This window comes from Lissotriton vulgaris, assembly GCF_964263255.1.
Source record: "Lissotriton vulgaris chromosome 8 unlocalized genomic scaffold, aLisVul1.2 SUPER_8_unloc_1, whole genome shotgun sequence".
Classification (NCBI taxonomy): domain Eukaryota; kingdom Metazoa; phylum Chordata; class Amphibia; order Caudata; family Salamandridae; genus Lissotriton; species Lissotriton vulgaris.
The window spans coordinates 2,897,260-2,920,731 of NW_028240615.1; the positions used below are offsets into that span (position 1 = coordinate 2,897,260).

Consider the following 23,472-nt stretch of genomic DNA (forward strand, 5'->3'; position numbering starts at 1 on the left):
TCCCTCCCAGAGGCACGCCTCTGACAAGTACAACTCCTACAAGATTCTCCCGTTTGGTATCGGAAAGGAGGCATGAGGAGGACCTATGTCCAGCGATTCAGGCTCTTCCCACAAGAATAAATGCAAGCATAAGAAATCCCCCAGAACTTCTAGACCCAAGTTATCTTATACACAGTAAGCATAGGAAGAAAGATGTTGGCTGATTTTTTATCTCACAATCTTCATTGGTGCAGTTGATTGAATACCCCTTGTGGTCTGCGGCTTGTCCTTCAGACTCCTTGGGAGAGACATGAATTTTTGTATCTCATCTTGCTTCCTCTGTCAGCAAATCCCAGAGTGTCACAAGTGAACCACCAGGGCATATCCAGCAGGCTTGTATTTGAAAGAGACACGTTAGTGATAGATTCCTTACCTTAAAATATCCCCAGGCGTCAGACTGGATTCGTCAGCAGTACCCCTGCGCATCGTGAGGTGGTGTTGTGCGGCTCCCCGTCCGTCGCTGGCGTCGCAAGCGATGAGATGATGTTACAGAGACTACTTAGGCGCCATCCATGCGTGCTGATGTTAGTTCATTCTTTTTCCACGCCAGCAAGCGCAGATCTGGTAAGAGCACGTACCCTAGTCACTTTTTGACTAACTTTTTGAGACTTTTGTCTCTACTTCTTTTGAGTCTTTGACTCCTGGTGCCACGTAGGGATGCCTGGGTTCAAATCCTGCGGGGCCTGTCACCGTATGATGTCTGTGGCTGACCCCAATGGCGTCTGTCTCTACTGTCTGGAACGTGACCATGACTCCCGGTCATGTTCCAACTGTCTGGCCGCGGCTCTGAAGGCTTTGCGGGAGAGGTCCCGAAAGCTGCTGGAGGCCCAGCAGTCGTCTCCGTGCCGTTCGAGGTCCAGGGGTCGCTCAAGGGACCGACAGCGGAGCCATCATCATCGCTCCTCGGGGTCAAAGTCTTCACCCTCGGAATCGGGAAAGAGACGTCACAAGAAAAAGTCGAAGAAGCGTGTATGCTCTCTGACGTCCCCCCGTCGGTCTCCAGACGCGGACGAGGTGACCAGGGGTCCTTCCCCCACGGCTCCGTTGGACCCTGAGAGCCCCGGGGCCTACCTGCCCTATGCGGGTACGTCGGCGACTCCGGCCCAGGTGCAAAAGTTTCTTGCCGCCATGGTCTGCCTTTTCAGGCCTAGGGATCCTGCAGGGCCTATTGAGGGCCCTTGCTTGCCACCGGCGGCTCTGGCCACCGCGCCGCCCTGGGTTATGTTTGTCCCACATCCATCCTTGCCCGAGTTTCCGGGCAATTTTGCTCCGGCTTGGGACCCTAATTGGGACATGGACATTGTCACCGACCGGCACCATCCCCTGCGCCGTTGGAGCATTTGTTTTCCCCTGTGCCTCCCCCGCTGCTGCAGCCTGTGCCTCGGTCCGTGGACGAGGGGGATGACTGGGAGGGGTCAGAGGACCCTCTTGCACGGCAGTGCGAGTCCGAACATGAGTGGGCAGAGGACTCGGAGGATACAGGTGGCCTTGACCTCTCCTCTGAGCCTGGGTTTGTGTCTCCTCCTGCTGTCATGGAGGAAGGCGTCACATACACTGTGGTGCTCCATAGAGCAGCTGAGGCTCTTGACCTTGATCTGCCTACTGTTACCATCAAGACGAACCTCCTTACTGAAGTGCTTCAGCTGGTGGCAAGTTCTATGGAACCTCTGCTTACGTTCAATGAGGCCTTAACGGATGTTTTAATGGGTACTTGGTCTAAACCAGCCATAGTGGTTCCTGTGGATAAAAACCTGGCAAGGCGTCATCGCCCAGCACCGGGTGACCCTGCCTTTTTAACAAATCATCCCGTCCCAGAGAGCCTGGTCATTCAGGCCTCCACTTCCCAAAGTGCATTCCCTACCACTCCTCCAGATAAGGTATCGAAAAAGCTGGAGCAGTTTGTCAAAAAGTTATTTTCCTCTGCCAGCCTGGGGCTGCGGTCAGTCAACACTGCATGCCATTTGGGCCGCTACTCTCATGCTGTGTGGGACACGGTGGCGCAAACTCTGCCTCAGTGCCCTGAGGAGGTTCGGGCTGTACTTTCCCAAGCTGTTGCGGAGGGGAAGGATGCTGCGAAGTTCGCCATTCAGTGTGGGCTGGACACTGCAGACTCTTGGGGAGAGCCATCTCCATGACGGTGGCCTTGCGTCGCCATGCCTGGCTGTGGTCCACAGGGTTTTCAGGGGATGTCCAGAGTTCCTTCATGGACATGACTTTTGATGGTACTCGCCTGTTTGGCGATAAGGCAGACAGTGCTTTGGAGCTCTTTCAAGGACTCTCGGGCTACGGCCAAGTCCTTGGGTCTCCCCACCACACGCCCGGCCTCATCTACCTTTCATGGCCATAGAAGGGGTGCCCCTACACGTTCGTTCAGCCAGAAGCCTGTGCAGAACCAACCTCAGCACGGCCGCGGGCGTGTTGGCCACCGTGGCGGCACACGGGGCCAGCGTGCGGGTCAGTCCACCTCTGCTCCCACAGCATCCGCCTCAAAGCCTTCCTCATCCAAGCTTTGGGATGCACCCCACACCAGTGGGCAGCAGGATTCAACATCACCTCCCCCTCTGGCACTCTGTCTCTAAGGACTGGTGGGTGCTGCAAATCGTCTGAAGGGACTACTCCCTCTCCTTCGAGTCTACCCCCCCAGCTATGCCACCTCAGTTCCACCCATGTCGGGGGATCACTTTGCGCTTCTCCAACAGGAAGTCACTGCCCTCTTGGCCAAGGGGGCCATCAAACGCGTAGGACGTGGTTGTTATTCCCACTACTTTCTGGTCCCCAAGAAGGAGACAGGGGGCCAGCACCCCATCTTGGACCTCAGGAACGTCAATCTCTTCCTCCGGAAGGAGAAGTTCAAGATGTTGACTCTGGCTCAGGTCTTGGCTGCCCTAGACCCTGGAGACTGGATGGTAGCATTGGACTTGCAGGACACATATTTTCACATTCCTGACCTGCCGGCCCACCGGCGTTACCCGCAATTTACGGTAGGCCAGAAGCATTTTCAGTTTGCCGTACTCCCCTTCGGCCTTACCAGCGTATCTCGGTAGTTCACGGAAGTGATGGCGGTGGTGGCAGCTCATCTGCGCAGGTCAGGGGTCTCAGTCTTCCCCTACCTCGACGACTGGTTGTTGAAGGCGGGCTACCTCAGGCAGTCGTCAGCCATCTTCAGACTATGGCCGACCTCCTGTATTTGCTAGGGTTCTCCATCAACGTGCCGAAGTCGCACCTGAGTCCCTCCTAGAAGCTCCCCTTCATCGGAGCGGTTCTGGATTCGACACAGTTTCGGGTTTATCCACCCGCTCTGTTCTCCGTGACTTTCTGGTGTAATCTTATTCGCAGAGCCACCACTGGGGTTGGTATTACTGGGGTATCTATTCTAAGGTAAGGAATCTAACACTAACTTATCTCTTTCAGATACACAAGTTACTACTTGTGTAACGATATATCTGTAAGAGACATTAGTTAGTAATAGATTCCCAACCGCCCCACCCATCCTCCCCGTTCTGCAAACTGATTCTAGGGTAAGGACATCCCTTTCAGGGCCCTTGTTTCATGGCACCATTGATCAGTTTCTTGCATGGCTCTGCGTTCCTGGAGCGGAAAGTCGTGTACAGAACTTTAGTCAGCGCGCATGGGTGGCGCCTAGGTAGTCTCCGTGACATCATCTCGGCTTTTATGACGCCAGCGACTGACACTGAGCCGCACAACGCCACCTACCGACGCGCTGGGGTACTGCTGATGAAAAACATTCTGGATCCAGACTGACGCCTGGGGATATTCGAAGGTAAGGAATCTATCACTAACTATTGTCTTTTACAGATATATTGTTACACAAGTAGTAACTTGTGCAACAAGAGTATCCCAGCACATAGCAGGTCATCAACACTGATCATAATTGCTTGATTCGTCGTCATCTGCAACTCCTTCTGTAAGGACACCTCCAAAAGACAGTGTAAACAGGACAAGACAAACGTCTTGTTTCTCTTCCGATATCAAAAGACACACACATTTGCATATGGCTGGGTTTAAACTGGAATGCCATGGTGGGCAAAAAACAAACGATCTAGGCCCAGATCTCTGCACTGGGGTTGAATGTTTGACAGTCTTCAGCATTCTGTCCATCAATTGTTCCTATTGCACTTGTCCTGGTATAAGGCACCTTTCTAAGATCCATGAGCATTATGTTTGAAGGCTGCGGACAAGCCTTCTCTCAACCGGTCTCCTCCACAGAGCTCTGCACCTTTATCTCCAGCAGCCCTCCTAACCTTTGGGTGCACTTACTCAACTGAAACCAAAGTGACCTACTGTCAAGAAACCAAGCTGTGTGGATCCTAATTGAGATGGCAGTACCAGTGGAGATACAAATGGTGGCACTAGCAAATTCCAAAAATCTACATCACAGGAGGACATACTTTACAGCCCTAACTATGATTCTTCGATTATTTTGTACACACATGCATCTCACCGAGGTCTTTAGGACATTTACACATTAAAGGCTACTTTTGTTCCCCATCTAAGCCACAGCTCCATACTAAGGCGCATGTTATGAAACAGGGTCACTACTTGTGGAAGAAGGCATACCATATGCCCATCGTTTCCAGATCACTGGAATAAAAATAGACTGTCCTGTTGTATCGGGAAACTTCTCCCTCAGCAAGGAGCGTGGCAATTGCAGCCTCCACATGGAAAGGGTGCCTCATAGTCCAGAGAGTTACGTCAAAAAGATATATTATTCCACTGGTTTAGCTTTGACGCAGAATAATGCCAATGTCCACATTTCTGATCACAAGTCTTGATTGGTACCAAAGCATTTGAAGAGAAGCTCACAGTTATGCTTAACATTGGAAAAGAACCAGTTGAGCAGCAGCTGGTGGTGTCTTGGAACTTCATTGATACTGTTTTTAGTCCATTAACATCAGACTCCCCAGGTATGAATCATGGGCAGGCCCTTTGTGTTTGAATCGTGAGGTACATCACAAAGGTATTGACCTCTCATTTATTGGAAAGAATCTCTAAGCTTCCTTGACAAATGAGGTACTTCAGTAGTATAAGATAGGAATGTTCACATACAAATCACTGAGCTCCATCCAGACAACACTGACCAGCCTGCAGACTTCATCCCTGTATGGAAGGCCTTCCTGTCATTTAAGTCGAGGGTGGCGTTTCTTGCTAGAACTTCCCCACACTCCTGTTTTCCTGGATCTCATTCCAGCCCTAAAAAGGCCTTTCAGGCGAAAGTGCACTCCTGTCACCTGACCTTAACCAAGGTATGTCTCAATGACTTATGGCTCAGTGACCTGACCTTCCACCTCATGAAAACTAGTCTGTGCCAATCGGGGAAGGCTTTATTCCAATGCTATCAGTGGTTACCGGTCATTTGGGAGTCTTACAACTGCAGTCGTTAATATCACCTATCCCTCCTGTAGCATGACTCTGAGGCTTCTCTTGCTAGTGACCAGAGAGCATGCTCTTTCCTCCAAAGTTGCAACATTGATTCTTACTTTGAAGACCATATTTCTCATTGCCATAATTTCTGCACATACGCTAACTGTAGGCCTTCTCAGTTCAACTATCAAATACCATCCACTTTACCACCCACTTTGCCATCCACTTTGCCAAACAACTGATACTTAGGACTTGAAAAGATGTGTCATCATCCTATGTAGGGGGGTCCATCATGCTTTCTCCATTCGGTTCTTTGCCACATTCATCTAAAGATCAGCAGGGGCTAACTGGGTGGATCCGCTGATAGGACAAAGGGGTAGTCTGTGGATAATCAGGTGTTTGCTGGGTTTGCAGGAGTGAAGATAGGAAAGATGGTCCAGAAACAGACCTTTCCCCGAAGAATTGTCCTCTGCATCAAACTGTAATGTGTCCTAGCCAAAAAGGATACTGTAGAGGGGATTTGGTCTCATTTCACCAGAGCAAAGGCTGCAACTACTTCTTTTTCTTGGTACAATCCTGGGCATTTGTCAGGCAGCCATGTGGGTATCTGTCCATACTCACACCAAGCCCTGCATTCAAAAGTATACAGAATGTGTAATTTTGCCCTTTCGATTTTGCAAGATTTCTTAGCGTAAAACCCACTCCTCAGACCTTAGAAGCTAGCATTGCTTTGATATCGGTTGGCGATTGTGGAATATGCGGTTAGAAGTATGGATGAGAACAATAAAATATATAGGGGAACAAGTCCAATTACAGAGTCCTTGCTTCTCACCCACCTTCCTGATTTGTGGAATAAACTTTCAGATATTAGTAAGGGCCAACATTAGTTGTCACTCGCTATCAGCGAAAGATCAATTCTGTTAGCTTTGCACTCTTGGACATAGAATGTCTAATGATGAAACTGACGTCAGCATGCAGGGGTGGTGCCTTTATGTGGCTGTTTGTCAACATGTCCGGAGGTGGTGAGGAGTCACAATAAAGGTTGATGACACAATATGTCAGCATGCCGAAGCTGTTACAAGAGTTTCCAAATCCATTCTATTGCTTAAGGAGATTCACAAATTAGGAACATGAGATTAGTATCCGCCAGAAAGAATGTTACCAAAGGTTACTAACTTATTAATTTAGCCCATCATTCACTTTTATGATTTAGCTATTAATCATGTATAAGTAGTGCCATCTATTGGAGTTGAAAATTACAGGTTTGTTTTACATTTCTTAAAAGTTACCTTGGTTATTGTAAAGTTCTTGAATCATTCTGCATTAAAGTTTGCATTAGCAAGCCATTATTTATAAACCAAATGTAACATTGCTTAATAGTATAAAGGGAAATTGCAACAGAAATTAAAAATGAAAATGTCTTACTGTCTGCCAAATATAGCTTCTCAACATTCCTTATCCACCATAACTGCTGCAGCTTGTCTGCCCTACCTTGGCACTGTTGTTGTTTTTGACTTCCTGGCAAGAAAGTTTCAGCAGTCGGGGGAGGGGGGGGGGCGGGGGGGGTTGTCAACAGGATGGCGGAGTAGGATGCAAGTTTGTCTGGCTCTGGCCAAGGCGAGAGATCCGACGTACTGAAAGGGGGTCCAAGGTCCTGAAACTTGTCGAAATTGGTTCCTAGGGGTCCAGCTTCCCCCCCGGCACCCTGAATTTGTGCAAGATGGAGCAGGAACCCATGCCAGAACATGTGGAATCCCAGAAGGACCTTCAGGACTCGAATTTATGAAGAGAAGACCGTTATGGCTGCCCAGGCCTAGATATCTTATCGCCTGGACCGTGCAGGCTAGACATTCCCCCCCTGATTGGACTGTTGCTTTGATCTTTTGTTTTCATTTCATTCGTGCTTGCTTATGTGTATATCTTCGAATGTGGTGACTTTGAAGGTTTAGAGCGAACTTTCTCCTTTTTCTTGGGTATCAGGGAGTGGGAGGGCGACAGACCTCCATCACCCGATTATCTTATTTTCTACTATTTGGTGGGAGATGGGACAGCGGATGAGAGGGGTGTGGGGACGGGAGCGAGAATGGGGTGGATTAAAAAAAGTTGGGGGGCGGGAGGGAGGGAGGGGCAGGTTACATGCTGCTTGGGGATGTTTGTTCAGTTTTTTTACGCATGTCATTGTTAGGACCGTTATCTACGCCTGTGATTCCAGTACCCGACTCCTGCTGATGTGGAAAGTTTTCTAGTATGATGTCCTCTACAATGTTAGGTAGTTCAAGGATGGAGGTCCAGGTTACTAGCTGTGCTAAGATCCTCACATGGAACGTGAACGGCTTGGGCAACAAGGTAAAGAGGGGGCTAGTACTGGCTTATGTGAAAAGGGGGGCCAGATATTGTCCTACGCACCTACAGGGTACCCGGCGTGGGTTCTTGGCGAGGGGATCATACAGAATGCTAGCGCATGCAGGATATACAACAGGCTCCAGAGGGGTTGCTATCCTCATTAAGAAACACCTCCCTTTGTGGTTACACAGACCTGGACAGACCCACTGGGGAAATATGTGGGGCTACGGGGAACATGGGGACGGCAGAAGCTCACGATCATCTCGGTCTATGAACCACCAAAATTACAGGCCAGAACTTTAGCGGGCATCACACACATCCTACTGAGCACATTGGACACTTTGTAGGTCTAACTTCGGAGGCGTAAGTGGTGGCTAAGAGGGATGTGGCCTGAGCGTGGGGGGGCCCCACGCCTCCGAAGTTAGACGAGTAGAGGAGGGGCATGGACTTATACATGGCCGCGGAGAGAGTTACGTACAAAGCAAGAGGGTGCCCAAAGAAATTCAACAAAGTATGGGGGAAATGGCGTCGATACCATGGAATAGATGGGGGATTGTGAATAGGAGAGGAGGAGGTACTCGGCTACACTGGCTAAGTGCAGGGCGAACCTGGAATGTTTTTGTGCACTTTGTGGTCTCCTGGAGAAGCATGGTCCAGTCCGGTCAGTAGCAAGAAGAGAATATGGCTTGGCGGGAGGGGGAGGAGGGTGGAGGGAAGAAGGGATGTGGATGGTGGTTCTATGTGACATGCCTGTTTTGTTCATGCATTATAAAAAAGCAAATAAAAATATTTTTTTTAAAAGAAAGTTGCAGTAGTAATCACTGGTGACAAATTTGACGACAGGCTCTCCTGCTACTCCTGATGCTGTGCGATGTTGTCAAAATTCTAGTTGAAGGATGCAGAATCTGCTATTCCAGAAATCCTGTATCTGATCAATGCCTACTTTAAAGCTTCGACTACTCACTAAAATAAGACAAAATAGAGGTCTTCCCCCTCAAGCCTATGTGTACCCCTTCAACCCTCGTAAACTGCAACCTCAAATGGCAAAACTGCCACTTCCCGAGTCTCGTACACAAATTGAGAACATGCTCCACCAAAAAAAAATATAAAACTTCATAGAAACTTGGTCGCCCAAACATATGACTTGGTGGGGTAGAGTAGAATGTACCAAAATGCTAATAGACCCACAGGTGAACTTCATAATCAGCATGTTTCCTCTACATTTCTCCAATGCCTTTTTTAAACTTCTCAACAAGTCCATTACCCTATTTATTTGGCGCTGTAAAAACTCTGAATTGCAAGTAAGGTCTTATTACTAAACAAAGAGAAAGGCGGAGTGGACCTCCCCAACTTTAGCAAACTTCAAATGGCATTCCTTCTCAAACAATCTATACATTGGTTCCACCCAAATCCACTACTCCCCCTACCCATATGGACAGACATTGAGAAAGATGTCTTCCTCCCTTTCAACCTCCTGGCCACTAGTTTGATGAAGCACTTCGAACCCTTGCGCTCCGCTTATATACTCAGGGACACAATACTAGCCGTAAAACATTTAGACAGCAAATGCGTGGTCAAACTCAAACATTCTTCCTATGCATCACTCTTGTACAGTCCTTTAATAAAAATTGACAGTAATATGTTGTACTGTCACGATATTTATTGGCTGGTTAGAAGATGGAGGAAGCAGGTGTACAAATGTTATCGTTTACAGGGGAGGTCTGCGCTCGTTTTTACTCCTTATTTTCTCATCTTAGTGACCTGTTTTTTAACGATGTGCTTTTAACTTAAATATGTTATTTTATGTAACTTTTATGATACACTATGTATTTTCGAATACAGCTTATTTGACTTGACTTGACTTGACAGTAATACCCTTCACTGGCAATCCTGGTCATCACTTATTATCTTATATATCAAGGATGTGCTTGATGGAACAAACTCCATTCCGTTCTGTTTTCTACAAGAAGCCTTTGATTACCAAAAAAAGGAATTCTACAACTGCCTCAAACTCACAGTTGCTTTTAATCATAACAAATCCTTTCGGAACCCTCAAAATCCAAGTATTCTATAGAAACTTGCCCTATTTGCATCACAAGACCACCAAGCTACAAACATCTATCAAACTCTCCAAGAACATTCTCCCAGCCCTATACAGAAACAACAAAATAAATGGCTTTACTCTTGTCTTGGAGAAGGCTACACTCACTTAACTGAGGAGACCTGATCGTTAATCTGGAATCTCTTTTCCAAGCTTAAGATCTTCTCTGTTAAACTTCAATTTAAGTAATGGCTACTTCACAGATCCTTCTGGACTCCTGCAAAATTATGCGCAATGGGGTTACCTGACTCATATAAGTGCTGGAATTGCTCCTCCGAGATTTTTTACGGCCCCATGCTTCGCTTCTATTGGGAGGACATTAACAAAACCATAAACATCTTCCACTGTAAAATTACTCTGGACCCAGTGTTAATCTGCCTGGGCCCCTGGATGTTCCCCAGTCCTCCACCACTCAACAAAACAGAACTCTTACTATTTGACTTACTCCTTACATTAGGGGTCAAAACGATCCTTTGCTATTGGAAAGACTTCAAATTCATTTCTTCCCACACTTGGTGGGCCTGGGTCTCCTTCCTCAAAAGTGTGGATAATACTTTCCTCAATTAAAAGTTCAGCCTTAACAAATCCAGATTGCTTTGGCTCTCCCTAGATGCTTGCACACAATCCTCCACTCCCTCAGATAAGGCTGCAGACCCCCGGCTAACTACACCTCTTTCTCTCGACTAGATACCTGGGTTACCCTATTCCCCCCTCCTCTTCCCATGTCAGTCTCTATCTCTCTTTCTCTCTCCACTCTTCTTCTCACGAGAAGTAGACCCCTTATGTTCATGTTAGCTACTGTGGCAGCTGTAATAACCATGTATGTCAACATCCTGTCACTCTTAATTACATTTTACTGCCTTTGGTATACTTTGTTGTCACACCTTCTAGTGTGAAGCTTATACACTGACTTTTCAATGGTGCTAATTATAACATACAAAATCCATTGTACAGCCTTTGCTTCTTGTCTGTACTATTTTGTTCTTATTTTTGTTTCTTACTGCTGTATTTTGTATCACCAACATTTCTAATAGAATGTAAAAAAAAAAGCTAGTTGGAAGAGAAGAACAGTTTTCCCATTCCTGCAGACCTGCTACTGTCAGTGTCTGACAATTTAGCGGGTCAGAGCAAATTATCCATCTCAGTGTTTTCACTCTCCTTCTGTTTTGCTGTATTTTTATTCCAGCTCTTTAAATTGTTTTCATAATTGAACATTTTTGTCTGTAGATTGTGTATGCCTGCTGTGTTCCCAGTCCACCAGCTGATTAGTATGACCAGTTGTATACATTTGTGTAGTCCCAAGATGATATTTATGTTTGATGGGAATGTCTAGGGACTTCTGTTGTTGATATTTGAGCTTTTTATTTTGGAGACCATTCCATGTATCCCTCGGCACCCTTGCATCACTGCCATTGTTTTACCTTGATTTCTTTAGAGGGGTTTCCTTCTCTGTTTATTTTTTTTTATCTTTGGACTCCTTTGCAAAATTTTATTTTAATTATTCCTTGAAAGAATTACCTATTATTTGTGTATATCCCATATTGATATCCTTCCAGCACTAATTGGTTGTTTTATATGTGCAATTTTCATAGTTACTGTTGTGACTTTCTATTGTGACACTGTCTTTTTTTATAAAGTCCTCTAGCACCTTTGGGCCGTGTTCACACTATATACGACTCCATTAATAAATACATTTACATAATTCTCCCAAACACTTAGCATTATTATTTATTGGTCTTATTTTGCTTCTTAGCTGTCTGTGTACCTTTCATTCATGCCAGTTGTGATATACTGTATTCTAATGCAGTGACCCAGATACTGAAGCAAACACTGCTTAGTTTGTGTGTGTTGTTGACTGGAGATTTACATTTTTGTTCTAGAGTCAACAAGCAAGAATTGCCACTTTGTACCTTCCTTTGTTTGGGCTGCTAATAGAAAACGTGCAACGGATCAACGTGAAGGAAGTGTCCCCATTTCCAGCAAACCTTTCCAATAACGTAAGTAAAGTTTCTTTTTGTTCATGGCCCTGTTTTGCTAGCCTGCCTCTTAATGGTCGAGTCCAAGAATAGAGATGCAAACGCACATGTTCAATTTTCAATTGCTCATAACATGTTTGACGCTTTCACCAGTCAGGATTTTGAAGATCATCTGCAAGAGTAATTTTTCTGGAGGTTTTGTGAGTTCTATGGTTTGCGTGTTGCTTTTTAATTGTTTTGTGCCCATGTGTATTGAAATGTACTGTTTCGCCCAAATCAACATTCATTGGAGTCTTCCACTAAATGTCTCTGTAGGAAATAAAATGAATAGGTCCGAAATAACAAGTAGTCCATTTTCTCACATAGGTGACCCGTACAACATTCCAAGTAAATAAAAATATGCTAAAATCACCCAGGCTTAATGCTGAATGCAGAAATAACTCTTGGAACTCCTTGCAAAGTTTCCTCAGTATGAACCGGCTTGTTAGTACTAACCCTTTTGATTGCTCAGTTCATCGTTGCATCAGTTACTTTGGCAATATAAAAATATTTGGTTGCTAAGAGCTCTTTCACTTTTATCAGCCTTCAGCCATTGTGTGTTACTGCATTTTAATTGAGTTGTAGGTTGTACCAGTGATGCTCCTCACTAACTGCTCCTTCCAACATCTAATAGCTGTTGGATAATGGAAATATGCAACGCCTAAGATGGATATGATATCTGGGTATGACTGTATCGCTTTTTAAATTTCACAGCAAATTACAGTGCTCATCATGGTGCCACGTTCTGTGTTCGAGGAACATTTTACCGTTAAAACTGTACCGAATAGCATTTACTGCATTTGTCTCAAAAGTGAATCTAGATGGATGCATCATTTAACATACAGTAGCATAAAGCAGGTAGAACCACATGAACAAATCTGAGATCCAGAGAAAGGACTCAAAATGAATGAGCACCATGCAATATTAAAAATTGGCAGTGACTATCCAGAAGTTTACACCTTAATCCTGTATTACTACTCACTAGGCCAAATTTCACCTAATTTGTTCTAGTTTAACACCTGACTACGTGCAGGAACTAAAAGACGACCAGTTATCCTATGACAGTGGTCTGCAACTTCGCATTATCATGTTCCACTTTTTAAAGTAACTTTTGATCTGTTAAAATGAAAAACGATTAATATTTGTTTAAATCTGGCAAGAATGGACAATGGGGTAAGTGTTGTAGATCAGTAATTATGTAGAAAACGCCACTGCCTCCGTTCCACGTCACTTCAGTAACCCTGCTCGTAACTTAACAAAAATGTGTTTCGCATCAGCCCATTTAAGAGAAATTTTTTAGAAATGTATACAAAAATTTAAAATATATGGCCCATGATGCCGAGGCCTTAAAACCGTTGGCTGTGTGCTCCGTCTGCAAAACCCTCCCTGAAACTGCCCTAGGTTGTCTCCCAAGATTGAAAAGTATATGTCCCAAATGTGACATTAACACAGCAATTAAATCAGTGCACACGATCTAGTCGCAAATTAGTTAACTAGCCGATTTATTTTTAACCATTTTTTATTTGCAGTTATTGTATGTCGAGCAAAACCATTTATCATATTTGGATTCATGTTAAATAAGTAATACACTAAATAAAAAAGAGAGCAAATGTCTCCTTGTAAGGAGTGACTGCTGTGCCATATATTGACGGTCGATGTCAGCCACGTGTTTTTAACTGTCTCATATCGAAAAACTCACCATCAAGCAGCCCGATGATTTGTTTAATCTGATATTGATAAACGGGCCAATGGATTTTACTATTAGTTTATGGTCCCATAGAATAGCGTATGTGCTCTCAGGATGGAAGCAGCATTTTCAAATCATCTAACGAGGGAGTGGCAAAGACGTATAAGTACCAGAGGATATACCAATGATGCATTTGTAAAGGATAACAGAAATAATTTAAAGAGGAATCCATGACGGCCTTAAAGAAAGAGTCTTAATATAATAGAAATATGTTCATCATCGCGGGGCTCAAGAAATAAGTAATATTGTATATTGAAGCCACTGTTATCTAGTCAGGTCATATAACCTGTCGTACAGGAAGGAAGGCCGCCATTTCGACCCTCATGGTGTTATTTGCAATGGTGTCATCACCTGGACGGTTAGTAGAAGCTACTTCTGGACATCACTATTCAAGAGTGGCTAGACAATGCTGTCACAAGAGGAAATATCCAATTTCATCTTTGGATTTGACTGCCAGGGTTCCTAATGGTATTTTAGTTTTGAGGCCACGTGTAAAGTTTTCCGGGGGGGGGGGGGTCAAGATAATAAGCCTAAAATCTCCATTAAATGATTACACTTTTCTGTGGTTGAGGGTGGTTTAATTCACCTCATAGTAAGTCATAACGTGAGAACTATGTTTTACAGCAGGCTGAGCACTATAAGAGGAACACAAGTAGGTCAACTTCCACGTGGCTACATATTGAGCAGCCTCTTAACGGCTGATACTAATTTTCAAAAACATTTATTTTAACTCACTTGGTTAAACACGGCAACAGTTTTTATTTACTGTGAGCATAGCTTGACAAGGGAGTATCTAAGTAGAAAAAAATTTAATTATCTTTAGGTAAAAATCATCTTCTCTGACTCAATAACATGGATCTTAAATCCACTGATTTTATAGATTTTTATTTAACGTTGTTTGAGACGAGGGTAAGCTCTCTCGCAATTATGGTCTCTTGCAACACAAAGACTCTAATTGTCTGCAAGGACCTTTAAAACTGGAATGATTGCATACCTATATCTATATGCTTCTCCACTAGATTTATTAGGTTAGTCACATTAATTAGTCAATACATACAAAAACCATACAAGTGAGATATATAATCATTTAATTAATGCACTTAAAAAATCTAAAGGTAATCTAAAACAATCAATTTAAAAATACAAAAACTATATAGTTGTGACCAATCAATGGTCACCCCTTAAAAGAGAGAACATTTCCATACAGCAGTTTCTGGGGTTGATACCATCTCTCTTGTTATGGCAGTTAAGTGTCTGCATATCGACCCGTTAGTAGTCAGCTTAGCAGCAACTGAGCCTACACTATCATCACACATGACATAAATTATACAAATGTATATGTCAATCCAACTATGTACCTTTCCACAATATTAAGCAGCAGTAGTTGACATCCGTGGTAGCACTTTTAACCACCCCCTGTCCCTCCAGGGGAGTGGTGAGGAGGGGAAGCAGAAGAGTGGTAGGGGAAAGCAGACAGCACCTGCAGAACTGTAGGCACTGTTGTCCATTTACCCCTACATGCAGTCCTGGGATTCGACCCCCCCCTACGTTGCCGCAACGCGGTCCCCTGGCTCTGGATCCTGAGTGGCCTCAGGGGAATAATCTCCCAGTGGCTCCAAAGCAGAAGGTTCTTCCAGCATGGCCCTCCACATTTTCAGATCCTTGTCTGCTTGCTCATCAGTGTGTATGATGATGCACAACCGTCGTTCCTCTGCCACCACCCATTCGCGTATATTTGCCATCCATTTTTGGTTGGTTGGTGGCCTGGGTTGGGTCAGGTGGATGGCTAGATGCAGCTTAGACAATACCAATCCTAGTAGGGCAAAACTGTACCTCATTTTGGCCCCTCGTTTAGGGGTCAGGAGCACACCCAGCAAGCAGTGCCATGTGTATACGGGTGACTCCCGCAGCACCCCCAAAAAAGTAGCTCTCACACTTACGTACTAGCTACTTCCCTGATTTGAGCACAGGCCATCTTCCGTGCACTCTCTGTAAGTGGCTCAGGCAAGTCTCCCGTCCATCTGTCACAAAGCACCGTCATATCTGTTTTGCGATCTCTATTCAGGGCTTTATAAGAGCAGGATATCAAGCCCCTGCTGGAGCCAGGATCTAGCAGCAACCGCTGTGTCTGCGTTTCCGTCGGCTCTGCAGGAAATCTGTTTAGACCTCACGAGCCAGATGGGACACCTTAGCATTTTGCAGAAACTAGCCCTGCTATATCTGAAACCAATCCTGCACCTCCCCATCGTAAGAAAAGTGGCATTCATGTATAGTTATCCAGCCACGGTGCAGCCCCCTTCAAGCTACCTTGACATATTCATCAGTGTTTGTATATGCCAGAAAGACGGTAAGCCTCTGAAGGGGTAGTAAGCTGGTGTAAGGTGCCTTTCGCAACACATGTGTAACCGCCTGCCCCCATGTCTCCACCACTTGCCGGACAATAAACGGGCAATCCCCCGGGATTCTTGCCCCCTGCATTGGGTACCTTGGGAGGTCCATACCATCTCTCCACCCAACCAGCAAGTTCCTTTGCACATTCAGGCCGTCTGCGCACCACTGTGCCGCATATTGAAACAAACTCGCAAAATAATGCATTTGCAGGTCCAGTAAACCTAGTCCCCCGAGCTCCGTGGCCAACTTCTGTATCTCCTGTTTTACACAAATGCCCTCTTAATTTAATAGTCACCTGAGTCTTCATTAAGATAGATGTCTGTGTGGATTTTGCATGTACCAATCAGCTTTGTGTGGAATCTTACCGGGCTCAATGTTTCCTAGCTGATACTCATACCATTTACACTGATCCACTTAATATCTTCGACCACTATTTGCTCTTTATAAGCCAAATCTGATCTCAATGATCTGGGGGTTATGGTCTGTCCAACAATTATTAGGAATATTTTAATTGAGAGATGACCACACTCCAATACTCTGAGCCCAAAATAAAATCTGTTGTACTCCGACCCAACCACCACCCGCCCCGCCCCACCCCTTGCCTTGTGAACATATGTACAAATACAGCGGGGAAAGGCTGGCCTCATGTGCAAAAACAAAATTGTTTCACCAATAAATATTTTAAGATATCTACATATCTTTCGAGCACAAAATGAATATGGTCATGGCCTTCTATGTCCATATAGCTACACATTTCCTTAGCTGTTAGTCGGCAAAGATATGTATAACGATCCCTGCCCCAAAGCGAGTAAATTTTGCAAGAACTCTTATGGTTTAGGCTGGTTAAATCCAAGCTTTGTAGTACTACAGTTTTGTCAGCATTAAAAATTTTAGTGTACTAGTACACCAAAACCAGATCTATACCCCATGTTCTGGCAAATACTAAAATCAACTTATCAAGACCACAGTGGTGATATCTATTGATAATGCACTTTTTGCTGTCTCCGTCTTAAGCTGAGTGAATGCTGGTAGATGTAGAGTGGTATATCCATTGATATGCAACCTTTCAGTGGACCATATTTCTTGAAAACCTACAATTGTGTATTTAAGCCTGTTTTCATTTCTTATTTTACTCTAAAGCCCTGTTGCATTCTACAATAAAAAATAATGCAAACAACATTGCAAGTAGCTTCTAAAGTATCTCCACTGATCCTTTCCCGCTCTGGTCCATTGCACCAACTTTCAGTCTCGGGTCTTCAAGGCTGGATAAATCAACATTAGCGCCACCTGTCAAAACTTACCCTTTGTGAGTGGGCAGGGAGACAGTGACTCCATCTGTCCCAAGATTGACCTTGTAAACGCTGTCTGATGATGTAGTATTGCCATATTGAAAGCTATCATACAGCCAAGCTTGTTCCTCATAAACCCTCAGAGGAAGAAAACGATTTGCAGCTGGTATATTGAAACTTTCCAGAGACTGACTATGGGAAGCTGTAATATTAAAATCGCTGGCCAGAGGAACAGCTGTGATATAAGTTGGGCGAAGAACAATACATCCTAATCTCAATATTAACTTCTCTACCAAACTCTGGGATCAAAAGTTAAGATTGAGAACAATGACCAGTACATGTTTTTCTCCCTTTTTTCACTCATTGGACTCTACGTGTCGCAATAATGTAATAAAAAAATTTACTAGTATATCCAACCTTTTTCCCCAACCAATGAATCACCTTATTTTTAAGATCCCTCCAGTTCTCATTCTGTGTCTGCTTTAACATGGGAACATTAGTGGGCACCAATAGGTAAGGTGTGATATCAGGGTGGAGGAGGGGGCAAGTTTAAAGAGGTCTGTCATAAAACAGTTAATTAATATATCCAACCTTCTTCCTCAGCTAATGAATCGCTTTATTTTTAAGATCCCTCTTGTGCTATTAAACCGTTTGCTTCTAGTGTCTAGGGAAGGTGCATTAGCTGCACTACATACTGTCCTGTTGTGGCAGATGGACAGGTAAATTAAAGTGTTCACTATCTGGAGGTGGGAATCTCAAGCTTTTGGGAGGCAATCTTTTTGCAACCAACTGGTATGATGGAATTGAGGTGGGTGATAGTGAATTTACTGTCACTGACAGTTGTGAGGCAGTTAGCAACACTCGTTTTTACAGTCCTTAGGCGAGTGCTTAGGTTTTCAAGAGAGTTTTTTTTACCTGGGCTGCCATAGCCTTAAACAACGTTCATTATGATAACATCATGGAGGGTAGCCAGTCTTAATTCCTTAATGTCCGCTATTTACCCCCTTCTGAATGACAGTCAAAGTCCTGGAATTTGATTGGCAGCGCACGGGACACCACCCCTATCTTTTGCTACTTAATGGGGGAAGGGTTACTAGGAGACAGAGGAGAGATGACCTAGATTATCAGCGGTCCATTGGAAACACAGGGGTTAGGCTTATGTCTCCTGCTCAGAATCTCTCTTTATTAATGGACCCAATAGCACTCAAATTAAGGTTCGCTATAATTCTAACAGGGTTAATAGTTTATCCTACTGAGGGCACTGTTCATTTCTCTTACCCATTTTGAGCCCGAAGTGAGAGGGCTAAGAAGGATGGTCCAGCCCAGCCTACTCTTGGCTCTGATGGTTCCAGTCTGACCCGATCTTGAAGCAAGTTAATAGTCATGTAAAGCTTACACGTTGTCTAGTTTCCTATTATAGATGAAACAACATTGCAGACTGTAAAACCAAATATAGGAGGTGCTTGTACAGCCGCATCCTGAACTGAAATATTTAAAAGTGGTCATATATATTTTAAGTAAATAAAAGGAGGCTATGTTAAATAAAAGATTTACCTAGGTTCACACAGTTTAAACAAGCAGTGAAGCCTGTATTGATTCCAGGTTATTTGGTTTCTCGATTTGAAGTTAAGCCTACAGGTGGGTGTTTCTGTCCCTCTCTCTTTCTCTCTGCATTTCTTTCTCTCTCTCTGTCTCTCGCTCCCATTTGCATAAAAGATCACTATTTTGTCTTTTCTCCTTGGCTGACACGGAGAACAGGCATTTGCAATGCAATAGGTCTCACATGTACGAGAGTTTGAGCTATTGGCATTGTAAATGACTGTCTTTTATTTCTGTTTTGTTTTTAAAACATAAATAAAAGGCATCGTCATTTACAATGCCAGTAGCTTAAACTCTCGCAAATGCAAGACCTATTGCAAATTTGTTTGTGCTCTAAAAATAACAAGCATTTACAATGCAATGGTCTCGGCATTATTAAAGGTAGAGCTATTGGCATTGCTCATGACATTTTTTTTAAAAAATCATAAATAAATGGCATTGTCATTTACATTGCCAAAAGCTTAATCGTTAAATAAATGGCATTGTCATTTACAATGCCAATAGCTTAATCGCTCGCAAATGCATGACCTATTGCATTTACACCCACACAGAGCCACACACCCAAAGCCACCCACACACACACACACATACAGAGCCACCCACACAGTCATTCACATAGAGCCACCTACACAGAGCCACCTCACACAGACAGAGCCACCCACATATAGAGCCACCTACAAAAAAAGCTATACACACAGAGCCACACACACACAGAGCCACACACACAGCCACACATATCATATACTTTGGCCACTCTGCCACATCCCCACCCTTACAGGTCTGTGATGATGCTGCGTGCCTGGAAGGCTCAGAGTGGTGTGTGCTCTGTTGGCAGAGATGTCCAGGTCCGCGCTTCTGGGTGTTGGGCATGATGAAGGGTGGGTCCATCGACCACGTGACGTGGAGGTGGAAGGCGGGTGATGGGCCCCTGGTTATATTACAGGGTTTCCCGAATCAGTTACTTGGTAGGTCACTGTCAGTTTGAACCCAGAGGTGGGAGGATCTAGCGTGCAAGATGTTTGCTTTGGTAGGATTTATTGTAAGTGTCGGGTTGAGCAGGCCTGGTGGCTGGTTCTGAGCGGATCGAGTTTATCGGAGCTTGTCTCATCCGAAGAGATCAGGTTTTATTTCAGCACGGAAAGATGCCAACACACCCCACAAGAAGGGCAAAGAGGTCACAGAGCAGACAACAGCATTGGTGACGTGCATCATGAAAGTGACTTTACAATAATGCGAATATTGCCCCGTGTTCCCTCCCCCTTCACTGGGGCTGCTGTGCAGAGTTTTCTGACTCGGTCACTGGACGCCACACCTGCCAACCCCTCTGCACTCTGCCTTTAATGTTTTAAGCGCTATTTTATTTGTATTGCTGTCCTGAATCCAGCGCCTCATTAGCCTGCCCTGGCGCTCGCTGTATTCGCTGCCCTAAATTAATAATTCGTAAAACCATCTCAGCCTCAGAGCACGCGGCGTCCCTCGGCTGCAGGAGTGCAGAGCGCGACAAAAAAGCATATTTCCTTTTATTCGCTCACTGTCCCAAAGTTCTTTTCAGGAGAGACTCCGGAATCCATGCAGGGACGGAATACTTTTAGTTTGTGAGAATGTGCGGAATGCGCAGGTAAGTGAGTGCGCCGCTCCCTGAGAGAGGGTGCTGTGCAGGGGGGAGGCAGGGGTGAATTTTAAAATATCGAGGCCAGTCATACTGAACTGCAGCTACCATGACGATATGTTTGTTGTTTGTCGATATTGTGAAGTCCATTTTTTTATCTTGATCTTCAGATCACTATAAAACAAGAAAAACTGCACAAACCGGGTGGCAGAGGCAATAAAAACGGCACAAACAGGGGGGCAGGGGCACGAAAAATGACACAAACAGGGTGGCAGAGGCAAGACAAGGGATAGTTACCTCATGTCCTCGGTAGACGCTGCTTTCCTGGTTTTACCAAGCAGCAAAATGGCAGCCGCAAAGCTCCGAAAATTTCGGAATCGGGGGCGTGTTTTTTGTGTTCTGCGTGACGGATGACGTCACAGGTCGAAAGAACGCAAAAAACACGCCCCCGAATCCGAAAGAGACGGGGCTTGAACGGAGTGATACCCCTCTCCTCCAATGGCTGGCCTCCTTTTAGGAAGCCAGCCAATGGAAAAGAGAGGCGGGTTCAAGCCCCCATACTAGAAAACATTAAATCTCTCACCGAAGACTAGGCAGGCGCAGCCTTAGGGTCCTCGACCTAAAAAGTGTTACAAGAGTGTGTCCTGCGTGCAACAGCAGACAGGACAAAGCTATTTGAGAAAATAGTGCTGGTAGGCTGTAATTAAAGCCTACCAAGTAGAGGGAGGAGCCAAGATGGCGGCGGAGACGGACGTGTAGTCGCCCGGCTCCCCAAGCCTGTGATCCCTGCGCCACTATCCTGACCTTAATCCTGCCACGGAGCGGTCGCAGGAGGACGAGAGAAACGCGCTGACCCCGGGGGTGTTTCCCCGGTGTCCCTACCTGCCCGCTAGCTGACGAAATCGCGGTGCTGATGCGATCGCCATTACCGAGCCCTGAGACCGGACCCAGTGTTGCTTTGTTCTGCCGGGGACGGCGGACCCCCTGAGGGTCGACGGTGGAGCAGCTTTGATATTCCTCTCCCGCCGGCCTGGCGGTTGTGCTGGCGCCTGCTTTGACCCCCCTCTACTGGACGGTGAGCCTCGACCGATTGTGGGTCTGAATTGGCGTCCCTCCTCGGTGCGGCGCCGAGGTGAGTCGCGCTTCTCCTTTCCTGTCCGGACGGACCTGGCCGCCTTGGATTGCCCTGCGCTTCTCCCTCTTGGAGCCCGCACGAGGGGGGCTCCTGTGTGTCGTTACCTGTCGGTGGCTGACCCGCGTTCCACTGGGGCCGCATTTGCGCTGTCCGTGTGTGCTGGCCGGGGGGACCGGTGAACTCCTCGGGATGCTTAGCATGGCGGCTGCTCCCCCTACAGAACTGGCGGACGGCATCTTGGCTCCTGACTGGACTGCCCCGCACAGTCTCCAGGGAAAGGTGGATTGTTTTGATGAACCCAGGATTGTGGAGACGGTAGAACGCCAGCCTGCTTTCACCTATGCCTCTGTTCTTGCCGCGATCTCCGACTTGAGGGCGGACTGGCGCAAATGTTCCCAAGCGCTTGGGGCAAAATTGGATGGAGTCGCTACTGGATTGGGGAGTGTTCTGGACGTCGGTTCTTCTTGTTGCACCGAGCGCCCCCCCCCCTGCATGGACGACGCTACATTGATTCCGCTGAATTGTACAACGGAGCAGCTTCCACCAGTGCTTACTCCAGCGGACCGTCGTCAGCTTCGCCTGTGGAGGCTACATTGTTTCCCATCCTGCCACGGTTCCCGCACTCGGATACTGTGTTGCTGTGTTTGTGCAAGGCTCTGCTGGCAAGGCAACTGTCTTCGTTGACTGTAATTGTCACGCACGGTGCACCCTCACGGAGTTATTTTTTGCTACTACAGGCTGACATTGGGACGGTTTGTTTCTGGTATGCCATCAATGTGTGGGATGGGAGAGGTCCATTTTGTGCTTGGGGAACTTTGTTTTATCGAGGGCGGCCATCTTACCCCTTTGTCCATGCGGGGGCGGGACTAGCTCCGACGCCATGCTCAGGGGGACGATTGAGATCCGGCCAGGGTTAGGGAGGTCCTCTCTGGTGTATTATGACTGAGGGCGGAGTGGGGACCCGGGTTGGGACGCTTCCTCGGCGCGCGCTGTTGCGCTGTGTGATTTACTCTCCTTATTTTTATAGTCTATGACGATCCTGTTTTCTTCGTGCTGTGAAGGGTGGGGGGTATTTAATGGAAAGGGGTCACGGGAGTCTCTGTGCTTGGCCCTCACCGGATATTTTGTTGTTGACTGTGACAATTCCTAACGTATGGTGGGGGCGGGCACGATCTGTCGTATGCTTCACTGAAGGGGTGGTCGCTCATGTGTTGACCCGGTAACTTGGCCGTGAATACTCCTGTTCCCCCCCCCCCTCTTTTATTGACTGTATGTTTATTGCTTTGATTGCTCCGCACGGCGTAGGGTTACGTGGACTGGGGGGCCCGGGTGATTCGATTTTGGGTGGGCTCCTCCCCGCCTTCCTTTTCTTTTAGGGAGTGGTAGAAGGGTTTACTCTTTCTTCCTCCCTATATTTCAAGTGTGAACTTCCTTTTTCTTTTTCTTTTCACCTTCCTTCTCTTCCCTTCCTTTCTTGATCTATATTTCGGGTTCTTTAATGGGTGACAGACACACTGCCGGGGGGGGGGGGGGTAGGCCGTAGCCTCCGCATTGGTGTAGGGTGGGGGGGTATTTTTAGGTTTCCTCATTTCATTTCTATGGGCCTTATTTTTTCTAATTTTCTGCGCTTTTCTTACCTTGTTTCTGTTTTGGGTCCGCGATAGGGGTTAGCAGGGAGTGGGTGGCGCTGTGGGTGGGGCGTAAGTACTGATTGCAGTTCTTGTTGTTCCTTTACGCCGCCACATTGCTCGGGGGTTTGAATTTCATTGTTGTCCATTTGCTGATGCTGCCTGCTCATGTTGTGCAATTAAGGTACGGACTC

At 45.9% G+C, this 23,472-nt stretch overlaps 1 protein-coding gene across 9 annotated transcripts in view; it reads left to right on the forward strand.

Annotated features, from left to right (window-relative positions):
• The window catches only part of DOCK9 (dedicator of cytokinesis 9), a 1,255,128-nt gene that overhangs the window by 834,545 nt on the left and 397,111 nt on the right, over nucleotides 1–23,472 (forward strand). For all 9 annotated transcript variants that reach the window (XM_086947866.1, XM_086947869.1, XM_086947867.1 and 6 more), the window contains exon 32: nucleotides 11,746–11,862. In XM_086947866.1, the coding sequence (XP_086803992.1) occupies nucleotides 11,746–11,862 (117 nt within the window). The remainder of the gene's footprint in view (nucleotides 1–11,745; nucleotides 11,863–23,472) is intronic.